We start from the raw sequence: 20,607 nt of genomic DNA on the forward strand, positions 1-20,607 counted from the left end.
CTTCTAGGCCACGATGAGGCCCACTGATCCAAAAATTCTCAGGGGCTGTCCAAGAGAAAACAACATGCAAAGCTCCATTTAGCTAAGTGAGAGGCGGTGGCCAAAATTAAGACCAAAGCCTTCGCTACCAAAAAGGCCTCAAAAACTCAGCTTAAGGCCAGAAAAAGGAGACATGAGGCCTTGGAAAGGCAGTTTGCCAAAAGCCTGGAGCAATTGGGTGGGCAGAGCCAATTGTCTCCTCAATCTGGAGATTTGCGGGCCAGCCCACAAACTATCCAGGGCTGGAGAGGCAGAACTAAGCTCTACTCATTGTCTATAGGCTTGGTCTCCAGATGGGGCTGCTGAGGCTTTTTTCCCTCAAGATTTAAGCAGAACTGGCCCTAGTTTCAGTCAGTCTTTTACATCTCGGGGCGGTCATAGACACGATCTCCTGCGAAGTCTTCCTTTCCCCGGATCGGCAAGAGAGTCTACAGGCCTAGTGAAGCAAATCCGGCATCAGCATATGGTTCCATTGTCTCTGCTATCTCAGCTCCTAGGAAAGATAGTTTCCTGTATAGCCATAGTCCCATGGCCCTGACTTTATTCTCAGACTCTGCAGTGGTTCCTGTTACCATTCCAGTGTGCAGGCACCAGTCATTCATCAATCAGAGTTTGGGTTCCTCCACCAGTCTTATGATCTTTTTGGTGGTGACTGTCCCGGGCCATCAGCAGGGGACATATTTTCAAGGAACCAAAAGGCTCACGATCACCACAGATGCCAGCCTTTACAGCTGGGGGATGCACCTTCAAATTGAGATAGCCCAGGGTCGGTGGTCTCAGGGAGATGGGACTCACCCAATCAATTGGCTGGAGCTCAGGGCTGTCCACCTAGCTCTAAGACATTTCCAGGACATGGTGACAGGGTCTCATGTATTGATAATGATGTGGCCGCCAAGGCCCCTGTCAACAGACAAGGGGGGATTCAGTCCAAGTCCTTGATGCAGGAGGCTGAGTGCTTGGGGCTTTGGGCGTAGAGACACCTTCTGTCTCTCAGGGCAGAGCACATTTCGGGGGTTGACAACATTCAGGCAGACAGGCTCAGTCGAGCCAGAGTTGATCACTCGGAATGGTGTCTTCATTCGTCCTTGTTCAGGGAGTTGTCGGAGAGGTTTGGCCCTCCATTAGTGGACCTGTTCACCACCCCACAGAATGGTCAGTTGGAGAGATTCTTCACCAGGTTTTGCCACTCTGGGGATGGAGGGGACCAACACGCTTCGGAGCAACTGGCCTCCAGGGCTCCTCTATGTCTTCCCACCTCTTCTTCTAATTCCAACTGTCATTCAGAAGATGTTGGAGAAGACGGAGCTAGTGCTCTTGGCGCCTCATTGGCCCAGGCGCCTCTGGTTCGCGGATCTCATGAACTTGCCAGTTTCTCGACCATTGAGGCTCGCGCCCGACACGATTTCCCTCAGCCAAAGGGCATTAATTCATCTGGAGCCTCATTGGCTCCAGTTGGCTGCCTGGCGTTTGAGTGGAAATCGCTGATGAAGGACAATCTGTCATCTAAGGTAATAAAGACCATTCAAGAATCTAGAAGACCATCTACTAATCGTGTCTATGATGCTACCTGGAGAGCCTTCTGTGTTTGGTGCTCTAAGACGCACCGGCATCCATCTTCAGCCACAGTAGCAGATGTGCTGGAGTTCCTCCATGAGGGTCTGGACAGGGTGCTATCACCAAACACGCTCCGCAGACAAGTTGCTGCCTTGTCTATGGTGTTGTCTTGGGACAACTTTGATTCTCTCATCATCCGGCGGTACAGAAGTTTTTGAAAGGGGCCTCAAACCTGCGCCCACCAATGGTACATAGATATCCTACTTGGGATTTCACAAAGGTGCTCCAGGCTGTTATGGGAGCACCTTTTGAACCTTTAAGGTCGATAGATTTTTGCTTCTTGACTCTCAAAGTGGCCTTCCTGGTGGCTATCACGTCAGCCAGGAGGGTTTTGGAGTTAGTAGCTCTTTCTGTAAGACAGGACTTATGCATCTTCTACCAGAATAGAGTGATGCTATGCTTAAACCTCACCTTCATTCCAAAAATCAACTCATGGTTCCATAGGGCACAGGAACTAGTCCTCCTGGACTTCTGCCCTAATCCTCACCATGAGTTGAAAAGGAAGTGGCACACGCTAGATGTGCGAAGGGCTCTCCACATATATATTAAAAGGACTTCAACATTTCATAAGATGGAAGCTATGTTTGTGTCCTTCCAGCCTGCTCCTTTAGGGACCAAGGCTTCCCCATCCACGATGGGCAGGTGGATTAGGGCTTGTATCACTACAAGTTATGAGACTCAATCTATCACAGTGCCCAAAGGATTGACGGCTCACATTACCAGGAGTGCGGCCACATCATCTTCCTGGGCTACCCAGGCCACCATAGAGGAAATCTGTAGGGTGACAACTTGGGCATCGCCGTCTCCATTTATCCAGGACTATAGACTGGACACCTTCGCCTCCACAGAGGCAGCATTTGGCAGGAGGGTGCTCCCAAAAGTACTTCCAGAATGAGAGGATGTGGACCAGACGTAGACCCTTCCTAGGACATGCCGGCTTTGGTATGTCCCTAACCTGGACTCTCGCAGCAGCGTGGAGGAGAACAGGCGTTGGTCTTACCTGAGATGCCCCTTTCTATACATGCTGCTAGGGAGTCCAGCCTCACCCTGGATTCGTCTGGTCAGGGTTGGGAGGGGTTCTTTTCAAATTTTCTGTTTTTCAGAGACACATCACATCTGTCAAGTTACTTCACCAAAAGCTGGGTGCCATGGTCTTATCAGCTTGACAGACTCAGCCCCTATGATGAAGGAGGAGGAGTTTACCCTAACCTGGACTCTCTAGCAGTGTGTATAGAAGGGGCATCTCAGGTAAGACCAACACCTGTTCTAGTTGCTCTTATCTCTCTCTGTTCTTTTGCTTTCCCCCCCTCTCTCTTTGCTATTTCCTCTGCTTCTCTTTCATCTTTCTTTTGTTGTATATCTCTCTCCCCAGTAGCTTCTACTTGTTGTCTGTCCTCCTTTCCCCCTCTTACTATCTCTCCTTCTTGTACTCCAAAATAGCAGTCATAAAATTGTTCTGCTTTTTCTGTGGAATCTAATCTGTGTCTTTGCTCCATCCAAGTCATCAATATTCCCTCTGGTATCAGCCATCTAAAATTTACTCCATTCTTGATAAGCTGTTTTGTCAAAAATTGATATTCCCTTCTTATCTCTCTTACTCTATTGGGAATCTATATAGAACCACTATTTCTTTCTCATATTTTATGGGTTCATCTCTTGCTCTTTGTAGTATCTTTGTTCTTATTGTTTTTTTTTTAGTAATCTTACATGTACCTCTCTAGGAAGTCTATTTCTTGTTGCATATCTAAATATTTCATCCATTTCAGAAAACACCTTTTATTTGGATCTCTCTAAAACATTTGCCAGCAGCTCTGCCATTGTTTCCGCCAAATTTTCTCCTTTTTCTTCAACATTCCGAAAGCATAGATAATTATCAGCCTTATCCATCTCTAATAGTATTATTGTTCTCTCCTGATTTTTGTCTGCCTCTTGCACTATTTTTTCTGTTCAGCTTTCTCTTCCACTTTCTGAATGCGTTGTTCATTTTTAGCCATTGTTTGTTGAAAATTTTCTATTTTCTATTCTATTTTACCTCTCCTTTCCTTGAGGTCTTCATGTATAACTTGAAGGAAGGCTTTCATCTTTGCCTGCATTGTGTTAATCTTTTCTTGTTGAAGCATCGCGTCCGATGATCTTTGACCTGCTGAGCTGGATGCAGCGGATGATTATGCTGAGGATGGCGCAGATATGGTTTTCTTCATTTTATAGTGCTTTAATTGTAATTGTAATTTAATCATAATTCCAGAGACACATGATTATAATCCACAAAGCTAAGGCGATGAAACCATTATTTGTAATCCAAAATAAGGGTGAAATTGAAAGTATAAATTGTAATCCAAAAGTTATTAGATTACTAGTCCTTCATTCTTCAAAAAGTGTCCAAAAAGTAAATTGTAATCTACATAGGCCCACCAAATCCCAGAGTTCCACCAGTCAGTTGCAGTGTATCTTCAAAGGGAAGGTTCACAGAACAACAATAAAAAAGAAGAGGCAAAGTATTTACTGTTCACTTTGTCTGTTTAACTTCTGCTTAAATTTCAAGAGCTGCACTTACTTAAACAGTCTCAGTGTTTCATTCTCTGTCTCAAGTGTCTAGCATAAACAGCTTGCTAGCACAGGTGTTATTTATTTTTGTTTTTTAAACAATTTTATTTCGGTTTTCACAAAACAAAGAAAAATAAAACATCTTTTTTTAGTGAACAGCTTGATTCTAGGTTTTCAAATCTCCATAAAGATATAATCTCAGTTACATATTCATCTTTCATCTTTCATAATCAATTTCATGTCTTATCACTACTTTAAATATTCTTTATTAATTTTTCCTCTCAAATACTTCCCTCAGGCTTATTTTATAACACTCTCATTCATATCTAAATCTATTACATATCCTTTTCAAGGTTTTCATATTTTCAGAATAATTATATTTATACTTTTATCTGTCCTTTGTACAATTTCAATCCATATCCACATTTCAAACATTACAAAACAAGGTTTCCCTTATAGTTGCCAATTAAAGTGTGTCACCTTCATATCTTATAGTTGATTCCCTTTCACATCCCATTAAAAATTCCACTTCTAAATTATCCCATTAAACAATTATTCTCATCACTTAAAAGCTATATTATAACATAAATCCCTTTTTAGTCAGATTCCGCATGGTACTTTCCCTTTAAATTACCTCTAAACTATTTTAAGTTTAAAAGAAATAAAAAATAGAAAGGAAGAAGGTAATTAATCAGTTCAAATTCATCCTAAAAAGAAAGACTGGTATTATTTCCCTTACAATCCTTCTCATAATTCATTTCAATCATATTTTATAAATCCTTAATATACATTAATATAATTCAATTGTATTTTACATATTTTCATTTTTTATTTGATCTGTTATCGAACATTCCATTAAGTAACAATCCCCGTTTCATCTTCCATTTTAATTACATATATTTTCCTGTTTTCTACATCATTTCTTATTTCTAAAATATTTATACAATCCCTTAACACCATGCAGAATCCTCTATTTTAGTTGTATATTCAGCTATTATCTCTGTGTCTATCAAAGTATTCCGTTTAATTCTTGTTCGTTTACCATATTTCTTTATTTCCTGATTCTGTTTTTTATAACTTCTTTTCCCCTTTATTTCCCCCCTCTTTTTCTCATTCCAATTTTTGTCCCCCTCCCTCTTTAATGCTTCCTTCTGTAATCCTCCCTTCTGCTCTTTCCTTATATTTTGTTTATTTCTCACACTTTTCTTTTTCTGATTGCCTCCTCTAATCTCAAATTTTTAAGTCCCTTTCCCCCCTTTTTAAATTTCAAACCTCGTTGTCCCAATTTTTTATTAAAGATGGCCTCTCCTTTATTCAAGTCTTCTTCCTCTGAAGCTCTTTGCTGATCCTCATAGTCCAAGACCACCATTTCCAGAGATTGCAGAACAAAGCCAAAGGATTCTTCTTTCACTTTCAGTTGTTCCTTCATATTTTTTAATTCCATTTTCAGTTCCAAGTAAAGTTGTGCCATCTTTCAACACTTCCCAGTACTTTTAGACAACCAAATTCTATAAGATTGCTTCCCAGAATAAATTTCAATTATATCCAGTAATAATCCAACGTTCAAATTTCCAAAATCATCAAACAGTTCCAGAACAGTTTTTTCTTGCTTCTTTCTTTGTTACAAAGTTCCAAGCTCCACTTTCACTTTTTTTGATTGTAGCAAAATTTCATTTACTTCGTTATTCTTTAAAAGTCTTTTAAAAGTTCACATTAATTTCTTTTAGCATCAGGTGGCACTCTTTAGTATGTCCAGGTTCCACCCCCTTCTTTCCTTCCTCCACTTTTTCTCCTTTTCTGGCTTTTAAGTTTAAAAAGCTGCTTGTTTCCCTTTTGACACTTTCAATTTCAGCTTTAATTTGCCTATTTGGTGTCAGGATTATTTTCACTATTTTCCTCTTTTAACTTTTCTCTCAAAATTCAAAGCCACTTCCAGTTGTCAGATCTTTTCCCCCACTCTTCTTTGCCGCAGCTTTAAAAATCTTTTCCAAAGAGTTCTTAAGTATTTTAGCTCCAGGGTACCTTGTATTCAGATGTTAATCCTGCTTAGCCCAGTTACCCAAGCTGTCCTCCTCCACTCCTGTACGATCTTGTCTGGTCAGATCTTCCTCTTTGTGATGGCCATTTTGGTCATTGCTGCATCTGCCTTCAGAGAGGAGTTTTATGCCTCGCCAAGGAGGGGGAATGTGGCTCCCCTCAACTCAGCTGGTGTTCTCCCCTTTCTCTGCCACCTCTACAGGGTGGCTTTGACCCCAAATCAGGTAGATCAGGGTCCTCCAGCAGCGAGCACAAACCAAAACTGCGGACAGTTGCAGATTTTGGTCTGTTGCCGAGGAACCCTAATTGGAAGCTCTCAGGTGTTATTTGTTTTGACAGCCATCTTTTATCTTCTTTCTTTCAAAGCTATATCTTTTTTCTTTTTATTTCACTTCCACTTTTGCCAGCAGGTGTTACTGTTGCTATGCTTCTCTCCCCTTTGTTTTATATTGTATTATCCAAACTGGGATTTTCAACAAAAAAGGAAGTTCTTTAAGTCCAAATTTTATAATCCCCCAAAGCTTTCCAAATTACCCAATATTATATTTGAGTCCCCAGTCCAGCTTCCTAATTTTAAGGTTCTTTCACTCTCTTAAAATTTTTTCCCCTTCTTTCTGGTTTTAAAAATGGCTCTCTGGCTTTCTTGCTGCTTTTCTTGGGAGGTGGAAGAAGAACAAATCCACCTCCTCTTTTTTCGTCTCACTCTCTCCCGGGCTCCAGGGGGCTCATTCCTCAATAGCATTTAGAAGTTAGAAATCTCTTACCCAGATCGTTCATACTGTTCCTCAGTCTTTCACGCTTTTTCATCAGTCAGTTGTCCCGTCTTTGATCAGATACGCAATGGCCATCTTTTTCTCCTCGCTGGATTTAGAGCCTTCTCTGGATCAATCAGGAAGTTTGCAGGCTTCCTGAGATCAATGGAGTCTGTTCTCTCAGAACCTCCTTGCAGTTGAAATTTCGACACAGTCTCGAATCCAGAAAATGTCATGTTGCTGGGACGTCATCCCCGTCCCTTCTCCGAGGCCAATGGTACATTTTCATAACCTTAGATATTCTTGGGAGAAAAGAATGGAATTTTATTCTGAATTACCTCAAAAGCCAGATAGACTCCTTGCATTAAAGTATTATTTAATTTTTAAAATTACATTTCATCTCAAAAATAGATTTTATTGAATTATACTTTCAACTTAACTTTTATCAACAAATGAAACTCTATAATTATGTGTAAGTTCCTGTCCCAGCTGGTTTCTCAGGAAAGCATGACTTTTGACTTCATTGAACTGAACCAGAACTTTTACTGAGAGACAGTGGTTGTAATAAAGTCAGGTGGGATTCTGAAGGTCCTGCACAAAGCAATTCTTCAGTTTTCCCAAACCCAACCCCCCTGACCAGTCCACCGGCAGTCAGTGTAATGCCACAAGAATGTTTTGAAAATGCTGAGGTGCTAAGCAAAGGACAGGTCACACTCAGGGTACAATGGCCTTGGAACCAGGCTGCAACTGGCTGAAAAGGAGTCTGCTCCATCTCTGAAGACAATTCGTCTTCCTGTCATGCCCCTGTCGGAGTCTGAATCCCAGGAGGAAGATGAACAACTGACAGGGAGTGGGAGTGTGGCTTCGTTGGCTGTGGAGGAAACTAGGGAAGGGCAAAGTTCGACTGGGCAGAGGAGGGGAAAGGTAGAACAAGGGAGGGGGAGTTCAGAGGAAGACCCAGGCCCACCCCACTTCATCCTAGGGCACGCAGGTAGGAATGGAGAAGAGAGCAACATGGGTTGTGTGGTTTACAGGGGAGGAAAGGGGCCTGATTCCCTTCATTAGCACAGCTAAAAGAAATGCATGCTGACTGCGGCAGCTGCTGTGAACAAACATAAGTTTATCTTGTGTTGACTTTGCTTATCTGTGTTCCTGTCATCTTCCCAACTGTGTTGAGTTATTGCCGTACCTTCATGACTGGAATTCTTACTCCTGCCCTATTGGACTAATTACCTCATTTTGCCTTGATTGGACTTATAGTTACAGTTTTTGTTTACCACATTTTAGACTTTATTCTTTGCAGCCAAAGGCTGTTCCTGGGAGAGTTTTTCTCCAGCTAGAAGGTAACCAGGACATTGGGGGCAAAGTTGGAGCTAATAAAGGGACTTCTACTGATTATCTGACTGTGTTGCCTTTGTGCCACGCCCCAGGTCATCACACTCCCATGTTTCCCCTGAAAATACGACCTACTCAGAAAGTAAGTCCTAACTTGATTTTTTACACATGTGCCCAATATAAGCCCTAACCCCCAAAATAAGCCCTAATTAAGACCTTACCCACTCCCAGGTGTACAAATAAAAATTAAGCTAGGGTGGGGATATGGGGGGTTGGAGCTGCTCTACTACTTACCTTCGGATAGTTGCAGCCAGGCCTCGCACACCTTGGCCCATTTTTTCTGCAGCCAGCAGGGCTTTCCTGAAGGCCGGATTGATTCAGAGCTCTGTTATTGGCTACAGAGGCCTTTCCTGAAGGCCTCTCTAACTAATAACAAAGCTTTGGATCAATCCAGAGCTCTATTATCAGCTGCAGAGGCCTTCAGGAAAACCTTGCTGGCAGCAGAAGAAAAGGGCGAGGTGTGTGAGGCCTGGCTGCAACTATCAGAAGTCGAAGAAGTTCCTGAAGGTCTCCGACAGTGAAAAGGAGGCCAGGGGTGACACACATAAGTGAGGTGAGTCAATGGACAACACCCTCCTGAAAATAAGACCTGGTACCTTTTTTGGTGGCAAAAAAATATAAGACGGTTTTATTTTCAGGGAAACACGATAATTCCAAAATGGTTACCAGAAAAGCAAAAGTACGTGAAAAATTCCAGCAAGCCTTCCTCTCCCCCCACAACAGAATGGCAGGACATGATGGTGGACCTGACATGCTGGCCCCCTGAACAGCGACATTAGTCCTGTAGAACAAAAACCAAACAGGGAGAGAAGAAGGATAAAGCAGGAAAATTTTATTTAGCTTTATCAGATGATTGATTGCAGAAATGCTTTAAAAGCCTAGGAACCCTAACACAGTGATGGTCAACTCATTCATTCTGGGCTTATGGGAAATCCTTCCAAGCTACTAAAAATTGAGGTTTTCCACTATGCTTACTGGAATCCAGAATCTCTCGGATTTCAAAATGTTGTTCCCCTTCAATCATTAATGGCTATGGGGATGGTGGAAGCTTAGGGTAGTGGCTTCAGGTTTTAATAAACTGCAGTAAAATATGGGATGGACCCATCAAAGGGACTTGGCCAAGTCTAATTCTATGGTTACAGGGCTAATGATGTGTTTGATGAGGAAAGATCACACAAACCTGGGTCCCAATTTTTTAATGGTTGTAGTGACTGTAGATAATGGGTGGAGAGGTAAACTCTGTTGCCAATGTTGAATGGTCTGGGTGCCGCTAGATTCTTGTCAGCTTGTTTTTTGTAAGCCTCTCTTGCTTCCTCCAGGGCTTTCCTCACCACCAGCCATATATTTTGCAGCCATTGGGAGGGGAGTCAGATATTGGATTAAACTTCTGTCCTGTGGCCACTCTAAAGGATGAACCCCCATACTACTGTGCAATTATACAATTATACGTCACTTCAGCAAGAGACAATAAATCAATCCAGTTATCTTGCTGATAGTTGATACAACATCTGAGGTATTTTCAATACCAAATTCATACATTCTCACACACACCCCATTTGTTTGGGGATGGTGACTGGAGCTAAGTCCTTGGTCAGTTCGCCCACCCCCCCCATGCCAGCCTGTAGTAGCTGTGGTAGTGACTGGGGTCATCGAAGCTCCCACCATGGTGTCTAGTGCTGACACTCGCCCCCTGTATTCCTCCTTCTGGGTCTGCCGGGCTTTGCTGGTGGCAGTCATGGCATGGGGGTTGTGTGTGTTCAGAATTTGGAAGGCCTTCATCATGAATCGCATGGCTTGCTTCATCAGTATGTTGGCATGGTCGGATTCTTCGCTTTCCTCCTCATCCTTGAGCTCTTCTAGCTCTGGCTGCTGCTGTCCCCATTGGCCACCATGGCTGCCTTGGGTGAAGATCACCACTTTGGTTCTTCCTTCCTAGTCTTCCTTCTTTCTGCCTCCAATGGACCACTATCTCAGAATGAGTAGGTTGACCATTGCCACATTAGGGCCCCCTAGGCTTTTAAAGCGCTTCCATAATCAATACTCTGACAAACCTAAATGGGCGTTGGTATAATTACCTGAGAACGCCTTTCTATCTATGCTGCAAGAGAGTCCAGGATGGGTTACACTCCTCCCTATTATGTTATAGAGCTGAGTCTGCCATATATAAAAGCCAGCCTCTAGCCAGATCCCCAGCTTTGGCGAAGGTACTTGACAGACTCTGAGTGTCTAAGGAAGCAAGGAACACACATGTTATAAATAACTCCGCACCCAATCAATACTGGCCATCATAAGGGTGAGGCTGGACTCTCTTGCAGCGTAGATAGAAAGGGTGTTCTCAGGTAATTATATCAATGCCCATTCTCATCCACGCTGCGCTGAAAGTCCAGGATGAGACATACCAAAGCCAACATGTCCATGGGAGGGCCCATGTCCGATCTGTTTACTCTGTCTGCGGGACAACCCTCTGAAGTACCCTTTGTCCAAAGGACACATCCACTGAAGCAAAGGAATCAATTCGGTAATGCCTACTGAAGGGTGACGGAGATGCCCAGGTAGCCGTTCTACAGATCTCCAGCGAAGTCTGAGTAGCCCAAGCGGCTGAAGTAGCAGCACTCCTGGTAGAGTGCACCGTAAGACTAGTAGGCATCAGAAGGGACAAAGTGTGGTAGGCTTTGGCAATACATGACCTGATCCACCTGCTTAATGTAAGAGGGGAGGCCTTACAGCCCATCGAATTGTGGGAGAAAGACACAAATAAAGCTTCGATTTTCCGAAATGAGGACGTACATTTGATGTAAATATGTAAAGCCCTCTTAACATCCAGTTTATGCCATTTCTGTTCTAGATCATGGTTAGGATTAGGGCAAAAATCTGGTAACACAATTTCTTGGACCCTATGAAACCAGGTATTAACTTTAGGGACAAAGGTGGGGTCTAAATGAAGGACCACCCTGGTGTCATGGAAGGAACAGAGATCCTCCCTGACTGATAGAGCTGCAAGCTCAGACACCCTCCTAGCCAAAGTAGCGACGACTAGAAAAATTACTTTATAGGTTAGTAACTGGAGGGAGACTGATCTGAGGGGATTGAAAGGGGACCCCGTTAACACCTGCAACCTACTTTATAGGTTAGTAACGAGGGAGACTGATCTGAGGGGTTTGAAAGGGGACCCCATTAACACCTGCAAAACTTTGGGAAGCTTCCATGTGGGATATCTGTGGACCATTGGTGGACGAATATTAGTGGCCCCTTTCAGGAACCTACGCACAGAAGGATGATGTGACAAAGATGAAAAATGGTCCCAGTGGATAACTTTTTTTTTTTTTTTGAAAATTCTATTTGGGTTTTCACAAAAACAAAATACAAATAAAACATCTTTTTTGAAAATAGCATGGTCCCAGGTTATCACTTCTTCATACAGACACAAAACTCAATTTCATGCTCATTTTTATATTCTATTCCATATCTTATTACCATTTTATATTTTCTACATAGTTTTTTCCCTCTTTTAATTTTCTCAACTTTGTTTTAATTATCTCAATTCAAATAATTATATTTATACTTTTGTCTGTCCTGTTTCAATTTCACGTTATCTTTTCTTATTAAGCAAATTTCTCCCTGTTGTTACAAATTAGAGTATGACACCTTTATATCCTTTAATTTTATCCATTCAAACTCTTATTTAAGCTTCAATGTATACCTTTAAGATTATAGCATTCAATATAATACATAACTTCAAATTGAGTTCTGCTTGGTACATTCTTAAAATAGAGGCTATATTCTTAAAAAGAAAAAATTATATATATATATGTAAATAAAACACACATTCCATTCCAATTCAATTCTATCATTAATATTCATTAAAATCTTAACATCTTTAACATTTCTTTTCAATTAAATATCATACTTCCTTGGGAACACTTATAAACTTTCCATAGTTAATTCTTTTTTCCCCATATTTCTCACTTATATCTTTATAAATCATTACTAATAATTAAAAATGTTCCCTTTTAACTCTCTCAATCATTTAAATTCATTTATTTATTAACAAACATCCCACTACATTACAGTAAATATTTTATCCATCATTTTAATCATATTTTCTAAAATTATTTTTGTTTATAATTTAACAATGCTATCTTATGTACCTTTGCAGAATCCCTTTTGCAATTAAATTTTCACCCATTATCTCTAAACAAGCTTATGGTTACAATCCTTATATCTTTTCTCTGTTTCTCCATTTCTTGTTTCTGTTTTTTACAACTTCTTTTCCTTGCCTTCTTCCCCTTCTTCTCTGTCCCCTTTTTACCCCCTCGTCTCTCTACTTCTAACTCATCTGTAATCCCCTTTTCTGTTGCTTTCTAATATTATACTTATCTTTCAAATTGTTCTTCTTTTTGGTTGTTTTTTCTAGTCTTAAACCTTTCACTTTCTTTCCCCCCCCCCTTTTCCCCCCACTTAAAATTATTTGATCATTAAAGATGGCTTCTTCTTTGTCCCAATCTTCTTGTTCTGCAAGCGTTTCTTGTTGCTTCTCATAGTTCCAGATCTCCATTTCTAAGAATTGAAACACGAAGCCAAAAGAACTTCTCCCTTCTTGTGCATCTTCTTTCCATTTTTTAAGTTCCGTTTTCAGTTCTTCTAAGAGTGATACCATTTTAAAAACTTTTAAACAACCACCTGGTTAATTTTAGTCATCTAGATGCAAAAACCAAAAATCACCAAATAATCCAAATAATCCAAGGCTGTTTCTACTTGCTTCTTTTTTCCACTTTCTCTTCCTGGGGTTCTATTATTTTGTTACCAAGTTTCAATTAAAATGTATCTTTGAGGAATCTTGTTAAAATTTCACTCTAAGTTCCTTTTAATTACAGTTCCATTCCTTAATTCTAGGCAGTCTCCTCCATTTTTCCAGATCCTGCCCTTTTATTCTTTTTTTTCTTCTTTCCTTCTTTTAAAAACTTTTAAATGTCCAGAAATCTTTATTATCCCTTTGACTTTTATTTTAAGCTTAGATGCCTATTAATGTCAAAGTGGTTTTTTTTTCAATTTCTTGCTTAAGTCTCTTTGCTATCAGTATAAGGAAGGGAAGAAAAAAACCCTAATCCTTTCCCTTTCTCTCTCTCCTTCGCAGCTTCAAAATCTTCTTTGGGAACAATGTTGTTAAGTTTAAATTCCAGGGTACCTTATTTGTTGCTTTTGCTGTTTGACCCGGTCAACCAAAACTTTCTCTTCTTATCTTCCTCCTGCACATTCTTTTCCAGTCGAGTTCTTCTTTGTGGTGGCCATTTCTGACCACCGCTACAACCGCCTTCGGGAAAGGGAGTAATGGCCAGCTGGGGAGGAGAGATGCGGCTCTCCTCAACCCTGCAGGCAGTCTCCCCCCTCTTCACCACCTCTACGGGGTGGCTTAGCCCCGAAACCAGCCGGCTCGGGGCGCTCCAGCGGCGAGCACGGATCGAAACCTCGCAGAGACGAGGTTTCGGTCTGTCGCCGAAGAAGCTCAAACCAGAAGACTCTCCCAGTGGATAACTGTTGATAGGGCTGCCACCTGGTGGTGGAGAGTGTTGGGAGAAAATCCCTTATCCAACCCATCCTGAAGGAATAGTAACATCCGCTATGGATGCTGAGGTGGGAACCCGGCCAGCCTTCTGGCACCAATTGCAGAAAACTTTCCATGTGGCATCGTAAATGCATATCGTGGAAGGTTTGCGTGAGGCCTGAATGGTGAGGATGACTCGATCAGGAATGTTCAAATCTCTCAGGTGTTGCCACTCAAGCACCACATGGTAAAGTGGAAGCATTGTGGGTCCGGATGCAACAAAGGTCCCTGGTGTAGAGAGACCCTGTGGTCCGGGATTCTCCAAGGGTGAGCAACTGATAGGTTCACCAGATCCGCAAACCAGGGTCTCCTGGACTAATGAGGCACCAAGAGAATCAATTCCACCTTCTCCAACATCTTCCGAATGACTGCCGGAATGATCAGAAGAGGGGGGAAGGTGTAGAGGAGACCCGGGGGCCATTTGCTCCGAAGCACATTGGTCCCCTCTGCTCCCTGAGAAGGAAATCTGGTGAAGTATCTGCTTATCTGAGCATTCAGGGGAGATGCAAAAAGGTCTACAGAGGGAGTGCCGAACCTGAAGGATAGTTCCCTGAACAGAGAGGGGTGGAGACTCCACTCCGAATGGTCTACCGCACTCTGACTCAGCCAGTCAGCTTGAGAGTTGTTGACCCCGGAAATGTGGTCTGCCCTGATGGACAAAAGGTGCCTCTCTGCCCAATGCCCTAGGCATTCGGCTTCCTTCATCAAGGCCCTGGACTTTGTTCTCCCCTGCCGGTGGATGTGTGCCTTTGTGACCATATTGTCATCACTAACATGTGACCTCTTGTCAACATGTGACCTCCTGTCACCCTGGAAATGTTTGAGGGCCAGGAAGATAGCCCTGAGCTCCAACCAGTTTATCAGACAGGACCCTTCTGTCTGTGACCAACAGCCCTGGGCCATCCTGTATATTGGTGTTGCTGTCTGCCAGTCGCCTCAGGACGCTGTTCCTGTCATTGAGATGGGAGAAGCGAGGGGAAGGTTCGGCCCGAAAAGATAAAGGACAGAAGCAAGGAGCTGGTCGGAAGTCCACCCCTGTCAAAGAGAGGACCTTCCTCTTATCCCTGGTCTCGACCAGGTATGGATTTAGGGCCTCACCAAAGAACTTCTCACCTGCACAAGGAGCCAATGCCAGCTTCCACTTACGTTGTGAGTCGGATTGCCAGTTCCAGAGTCAAAGTAGACGTCTCGCTGTGACTGAGGAGGCCATGGCTCTAGAGGCAAACTTGGTTGAATTCAGAGTGGCATCTCCGTAAATTCAGCTGCTGTGATGATTTTGTTCAGGTCTTGATGAGATCTAAAATCAGACAGAGGAAGGTGCTCCTGTAACTGATGCAGCCAGCGGAGTGAGGCTCTAGTAAAAAAAGACGCTGCTGTCGAAGCCCGAACAGCCCAAGCCGAGGCCTGGTGGTTACATTTGAGCGTTTACTCTGATCTCTTGTTCTTGGCCTTGAGCATGTCCTCTGGTTTGGTGGGGGTGCCAGAGGAGGAGAAGGAGGCCACTACTGGAGCATCTACTGAAGGGACTACCAAGGCAGAGGCCAAGGCAAGCCCTACATTGTAGAAGCATCAGTCGTGAGATGAAGGTCTAGGCCCAGCAGCGGGGGAGGCACATTGTTCTTTGACAAGGTCCAGAGACAACAGAGGAGAGGGGAGGACCTCTGTGTGGACCACAGGTTTAGAAAACAAAGAATCCCCTTGGGCAAAAGAATCCCTCTGGGGTTCAGGGGCCACCTGCTTGGAGGCATCCATGATCCAACAAGGGGTACACAAGAGGTGCTTGGAGCAACCCTCAATACGTGTCCCCTGATTTAACTGGGTAAACTCTCCCAAAAGGCGACTAGAGTACACAGATGAAGACAATCTGATGATTTCTAGCTGACTAAAATGGCCGCCGTCCTCGTGTGATGTGGCTGAGATGATAAAATGGCCACCAGCACGTGGAGAGGCTCCCCGAAGAATACCTAGAGAGCCTCTGTCGCTCTATAGGCCACAAGAGCCCCGAGAAAGGGAGAGACCCAGGAGCGAACGGCAGCCTTGAGGGAACAGCTGGGAGGCGCTGAAAGGCTATTGCTGCGGCTCGCGGCAGCCAGAAATGCCTGGGAGGATTGTGTTTCTGAGCTCTTCCCTTGTTTGCAGCCTCCCAAAGGCAGCACCAGATCCCTGATGCTGCCGGAGAGCGGATCCCCGCTCTACAGCTGGCACAGCTCAATCGGAGCCCTGAGAGCTGTGCCGAAGGTTTTTAAGTGAAAAACAAATCCTTTTCCTGCTTTCCTGACTAGCAACAATCGCCAACTATGCTTCCTAGACATGAAGCTCGATTGACTAAGGAGCTGAGTCAAAGCTGGGGATCTGGCTAGCGGCTGACTTTTTAGAGCAGACTCAGCTCTATGATGTAATAAGGAGGAATCTAATTCATCCTGGACTCTTGGCGCAGCGTGGATGAGAATGAAATGTTCCTGCTTTATCCTTCTCTCCCTGTTTGTTTTGTTTTGTTCTACAGGACTAACATCAGTGTTCGGGGGGCATGGCTCACTCCATTCATCTTTTTAAAAGATTATCTTTCCCAAGGAGAAGCAGCCTTTCTTTACAGAAGCCGTGTGATGCCAACTTCCCCCACCCAATCCCTGTGCATCCTCTACATAGGAAAGCTGTGAGGTATATTAGCCAATTCTCTTTGAAAAGGCAGAACTTCACCCTTTGGAAATAAGTGGCTGATCTGCCATGTGGCCTTTGTATATAGAGGCCACTTTTTTCCAGAAGCAGGCAGCATTTGGGAATTTCTAAAAATTTTCTGGGAGGCCACGAATTGCCTTTGTATTAAAGAAATGTAACATGATGGTAACATGAGCTTATTGGAAAAAAGTGGAGTTTGGCATGATGGAGAGGAGAAGGGCTAAAAATGTACCCAGCAGAGCGGGGATCTATGCAAAGGGTGCCCCAGGATGGTGGAGGCCCGGGCAGGCAACATCTTATTTGGAGGTACCATCCGCTTACTTTGCTTAGTGACCACAATTTACCTCTATTTCAGCTTCCCCATCTGACTATCTCTCCCCAATCTCTGCCTTTTTTACTGTAGTTCTCTTTGCTGCCTATCCCTGCTGCACTCAATTGATCTTTGCCATCTTCCTCTGTTGCTGGCCCAGGTGCTGAGCAAGGATGCAGCCCAGATTGTAGGCAACAAATATGGGAGGATGGCAGAGCTTTGTCTTTCAAAGGGAACTTGTCAGACCCAGCTAGAAAGATGGTAGAATGAACAATGAAGTGTGAAGCGGCATACTTCATTACTTACCAAGACAGGGTAGAGGTGATAGCTCACATGGTAAAGGTTAGAGGTTGTGTGAGAGATGCTGTTTGGGGTAGCCGTAAACTGGAGAAAGCAGAGGGGATGAAGGCTTCCTGGAGACACAGTGCATGCTCTGCAGCTTGCATTGGCAGCACTCCTGGAGATCCTCGGGCTTCAGCAAGGAGTGGAAATAAGCCAAGTGATGGCAGAGCATCGCCACAGGCCTTCCCTTTGCTCTAAGCCTAGCCTTCCTCCAGAAAAGTCTTGTAAATGGCCAGTATTTTCTAATATGCTAAAGCCTACAGATACGGCAAAGCCCACAGAACTCTGCAGTTCACTCAAAAGTGCTTTTGGAGAACCAGCCTGCAACGTTTCAGTGAGGGGTAATGATGAGCCAGCACTGACAGAACCTCTCCAGCCTTTTGCTCATTCTTGGCCCAAACTTTTTAATGCAAAGCCCAGCTTCTAATGTGAACTGCAGTCTGCACTGCACTTCCTCCAGTTCTACTACCCTAAATAGCGCCTCTGGGTGAATATTCCACATTCACCCAGAAGCCACTGCCACCTCTTCAGCCTTGTCTCTGGTAATGGAGAGCACTTCATCTTGCCATCCCATCTTTATCCCTGTCTGAGAGCTCCCTTGTAGATGAAGTTTCACCATACTGCCGCACTTACTATGTGCATCCCAGAGTCACACCCTCATGTGCCTTCTGGATCCAATCAACAAGAGGAGGAAGAAGATGGCAAAGGACAGGTGGGAAGTGGGGGAAGTAGCAGGGATATGTGATGGAGTGCAGAGTGGCCAAAAGGCAGAGATGTAGAGGAAATAGGTGGGGTGGAATTGAACAGCTGCTTCAGTCATAAATATGAGTAGGCTGCCAATGCTTGAATTGGATCATGTGACACTTCAGTGGCCAGAATTTAAAGGACTGGGTGTAACTACCATTTGGGTAGCACCAGTATAACTTTGAATGGTCATAAATTGGGGGTTATATATAATATAGAAATGATAATTGTTAAAACTGTCAAACCTTTCATAATTTGCTATTACTAGAAATACAATGCTTAGCAATCTTCAATATTAGCTTTATTGTTGTGATAGGTGAGCATACCTAACTTTACTTTGCATAGGACATAGAAGAGATTAAGGATGTATTTTCTCTGCATGAAGAAGGTTTTTTTTTATTTATGTAGACAAAATGATTGTTCCCTGCATTTCTTGTATGGAGAATATGTTCCATGCAGGATTAAAACAAAATTACTTCCCAAGGAGCTTGATGTCCTGTGAGCCAGAAACTGGGACTCAATAGTTCAGCAACATTTAGAAGTCCATGGGATAGCAGAAAAAAAGTGCACCCCAGCTAATTGCCTCAGATTGAGGTGTTTTATATTTATATTTTGAGACCTTTGGTGCATAAGGAGATCAATTTTTGGACTTCTCATATGAGTTAATATTGAAACATCTATAACATTTTAAAAGTACATCGTTTAATTAGTTCAGCTTGCAAAACATACTTTGGATATTAGGAATCTTGCCATGAAATTCCCTGTGTGAAAATAGAATTCCATGGCTCATCAAATGTCTATACATTCAAGCTGTATTGTATAAGAATGTGATACCATAATTGTGTATTTATTGTTTATTGTTAAAAATTAACATTTGTCTCATCACTTCATTGTTTTTATTTTGCCTTATTGTTGAAGGAACAGTTATTTTGTAAAACAAATCTTGTGTAATTTTGGATGATTAGTATATTACTAACACTCGCTCCATCATACAGTAGGTATATTTTGATACGGAATATTTCAGACAGAAAATATTCATATAAGTTTGTAATGTAGGCATATTTTTCACATAAAATAATCCTAATTCCTTCTTCTAGAGTTTGAAACAAAACTTCAGACAGGAATCCTTGGGACCTGACACAATGGAGACGGAAAGTGAGCAGAATTCAAATTCAGCCAGTGGCAGTTCAGGCTCTGGTGGAAGCACTCGCCCTCAGATATCGCAAATGACACTCTATGAGCGGCAGGCAGTGCAGGTGAGAGTTAATCTTTATTCTTTAGAAATGTAATTGTAGCATATATCAAGATTGTTTTAATTCTGAGGAGGTTACCCAAGGAAAAAATATGGCTCAAGAAAGTGGAATTCATCAGAAGATGGGCTTCAACTCCCTGCATGCTAGTATGACAGAACAAAGACTCAGATTAATATTTTGTTTTAGATTAAGCAGTACTTCCTTTTTTCAGAGCAGTTCCTCATTTACCCCAGTAGTCTATGGTCTTCCCATCTGGTAACCTTTGCTTTGGGATAACGTAAATAAATATTAGATCACTTTATTTCCTTTTGTTCTTCTTAGATAAGAAATGGTGAATGTATGATGAGATAAGGCATTATTCTCAATGGCCAGTGCTAGGTAATGGTAAGGTCCTCTGTCTTTTAAATCACTTCAATATGCTCTTTCACCAGGACAGAGGTAATATGAGAGTAAGAAAAGACACTGAACTATAGGACTTTCATGTTGCTCCATGAGCAATAACAGTTTGCTCCAAAAGCTTCTGCCAAACAGCAGCTGGAAGGTCAGCTTAGCATGTACTAAATATAGCATATAAGAATTGATTATTTCCTTGAAACAATAGACACCTTTTCCTTCATAAAGGAAGGGACAGTCTCTCTGTGAAGGATGAAGAATTCTGGTATTACCTCTCATTTTCTAAAAGATAGTAGTACTGCTTCTTACCTTAAGAGTCACTTTGATTTAGAAGTTAAGGCACCAGGCTAGAAATCAGTAGACTATGAGATTTAGTCACTCCTTGGGCATGAAAGCCAGCTAAGTTATTTTGACCACTCTCTTTCATCCCAACCTATCACACAAAGTTGTTATTGGAGGGAAAATAGGAAGAAAGAGTATTGGTATGTTTGTCACCATGAGTTACTTATAAAGTAATAATGATGGAATATTTTTTTTAAAACAATAGGCCCAGTAAATTTAAAGCAAACTTTAAACCAAAAGTTTGCTTTGCATTATATTGCATTATAGTCATTATAGTCTACTGTGAGAAATGTTAGCTAGGGAGCTAAAAGAAAATTGGGGTGATTCCACACCTAGTCTCTGGATTGCTTATGGACTAACTGTTGAAAATGTTACAATTCTGGTCTAGTTGCATTCTCCATTGTAAATAAGATCTTGAAATTATTATCTTTTTTATAGCATATGTTTTTTTTCTCCATAAACATTTTTTTAAAAAAAGTTTTATTGTTTTTTTTTAGACAAACATAGACAAACAGAACATAAAAACATCAAGCCATCTTCCACATATGTACATACAGTGTGTCA

General features: G+C 42.4%; 1 protein-coding gene across 2 annotated transcripts in view; it reads left to right on the forward strand.

The window, feature by feature from the left end:
- The window catches only part of PHC1 (polyhomeotic homolog 1), a 169,912-nt gene that overhangs the window by 57,280 nt on the left and 92,025 nt on the right, over positions 1–20,607 (forward strand). The window contains exons 2-3 of one of the 2 annotated variants that reach the window (XM_087957118.1): positions 2,757–2,901; positions 19,153–19,311. In XM_087957118.1, coding sequence (XP_087813244.1) covers positions 19,198–19,311 — 114 coding nt within the window. In that variant the 5' untranslated portion in view covers positions 2,757–2,901; positions 19,153–19,197. The remainder of the gene's footprint in view (positions 1–2,756; positions 2,902–19,152; positions 19,312–20,607) is intronic. The other variant, XM_087957117.1, reaches the window with a different exon arrangement.

Source organism: Notechis scutatus, chromosome 2, assembly GCF_049901735.1.
Source record: "Notechis scutatus isolate UNSWTSFEM ecotype Mainland chromosome 2, rNotScu1.2, whole genome shotgun sequence".
In the NCBI taxonomy this organism is placed as follows: domain Eukaryota; kingdom Metazoa; phylum Chordata; class Lepidosauria; order Squamata; family Elapidae; genus Notechis; species Notechis scutatus.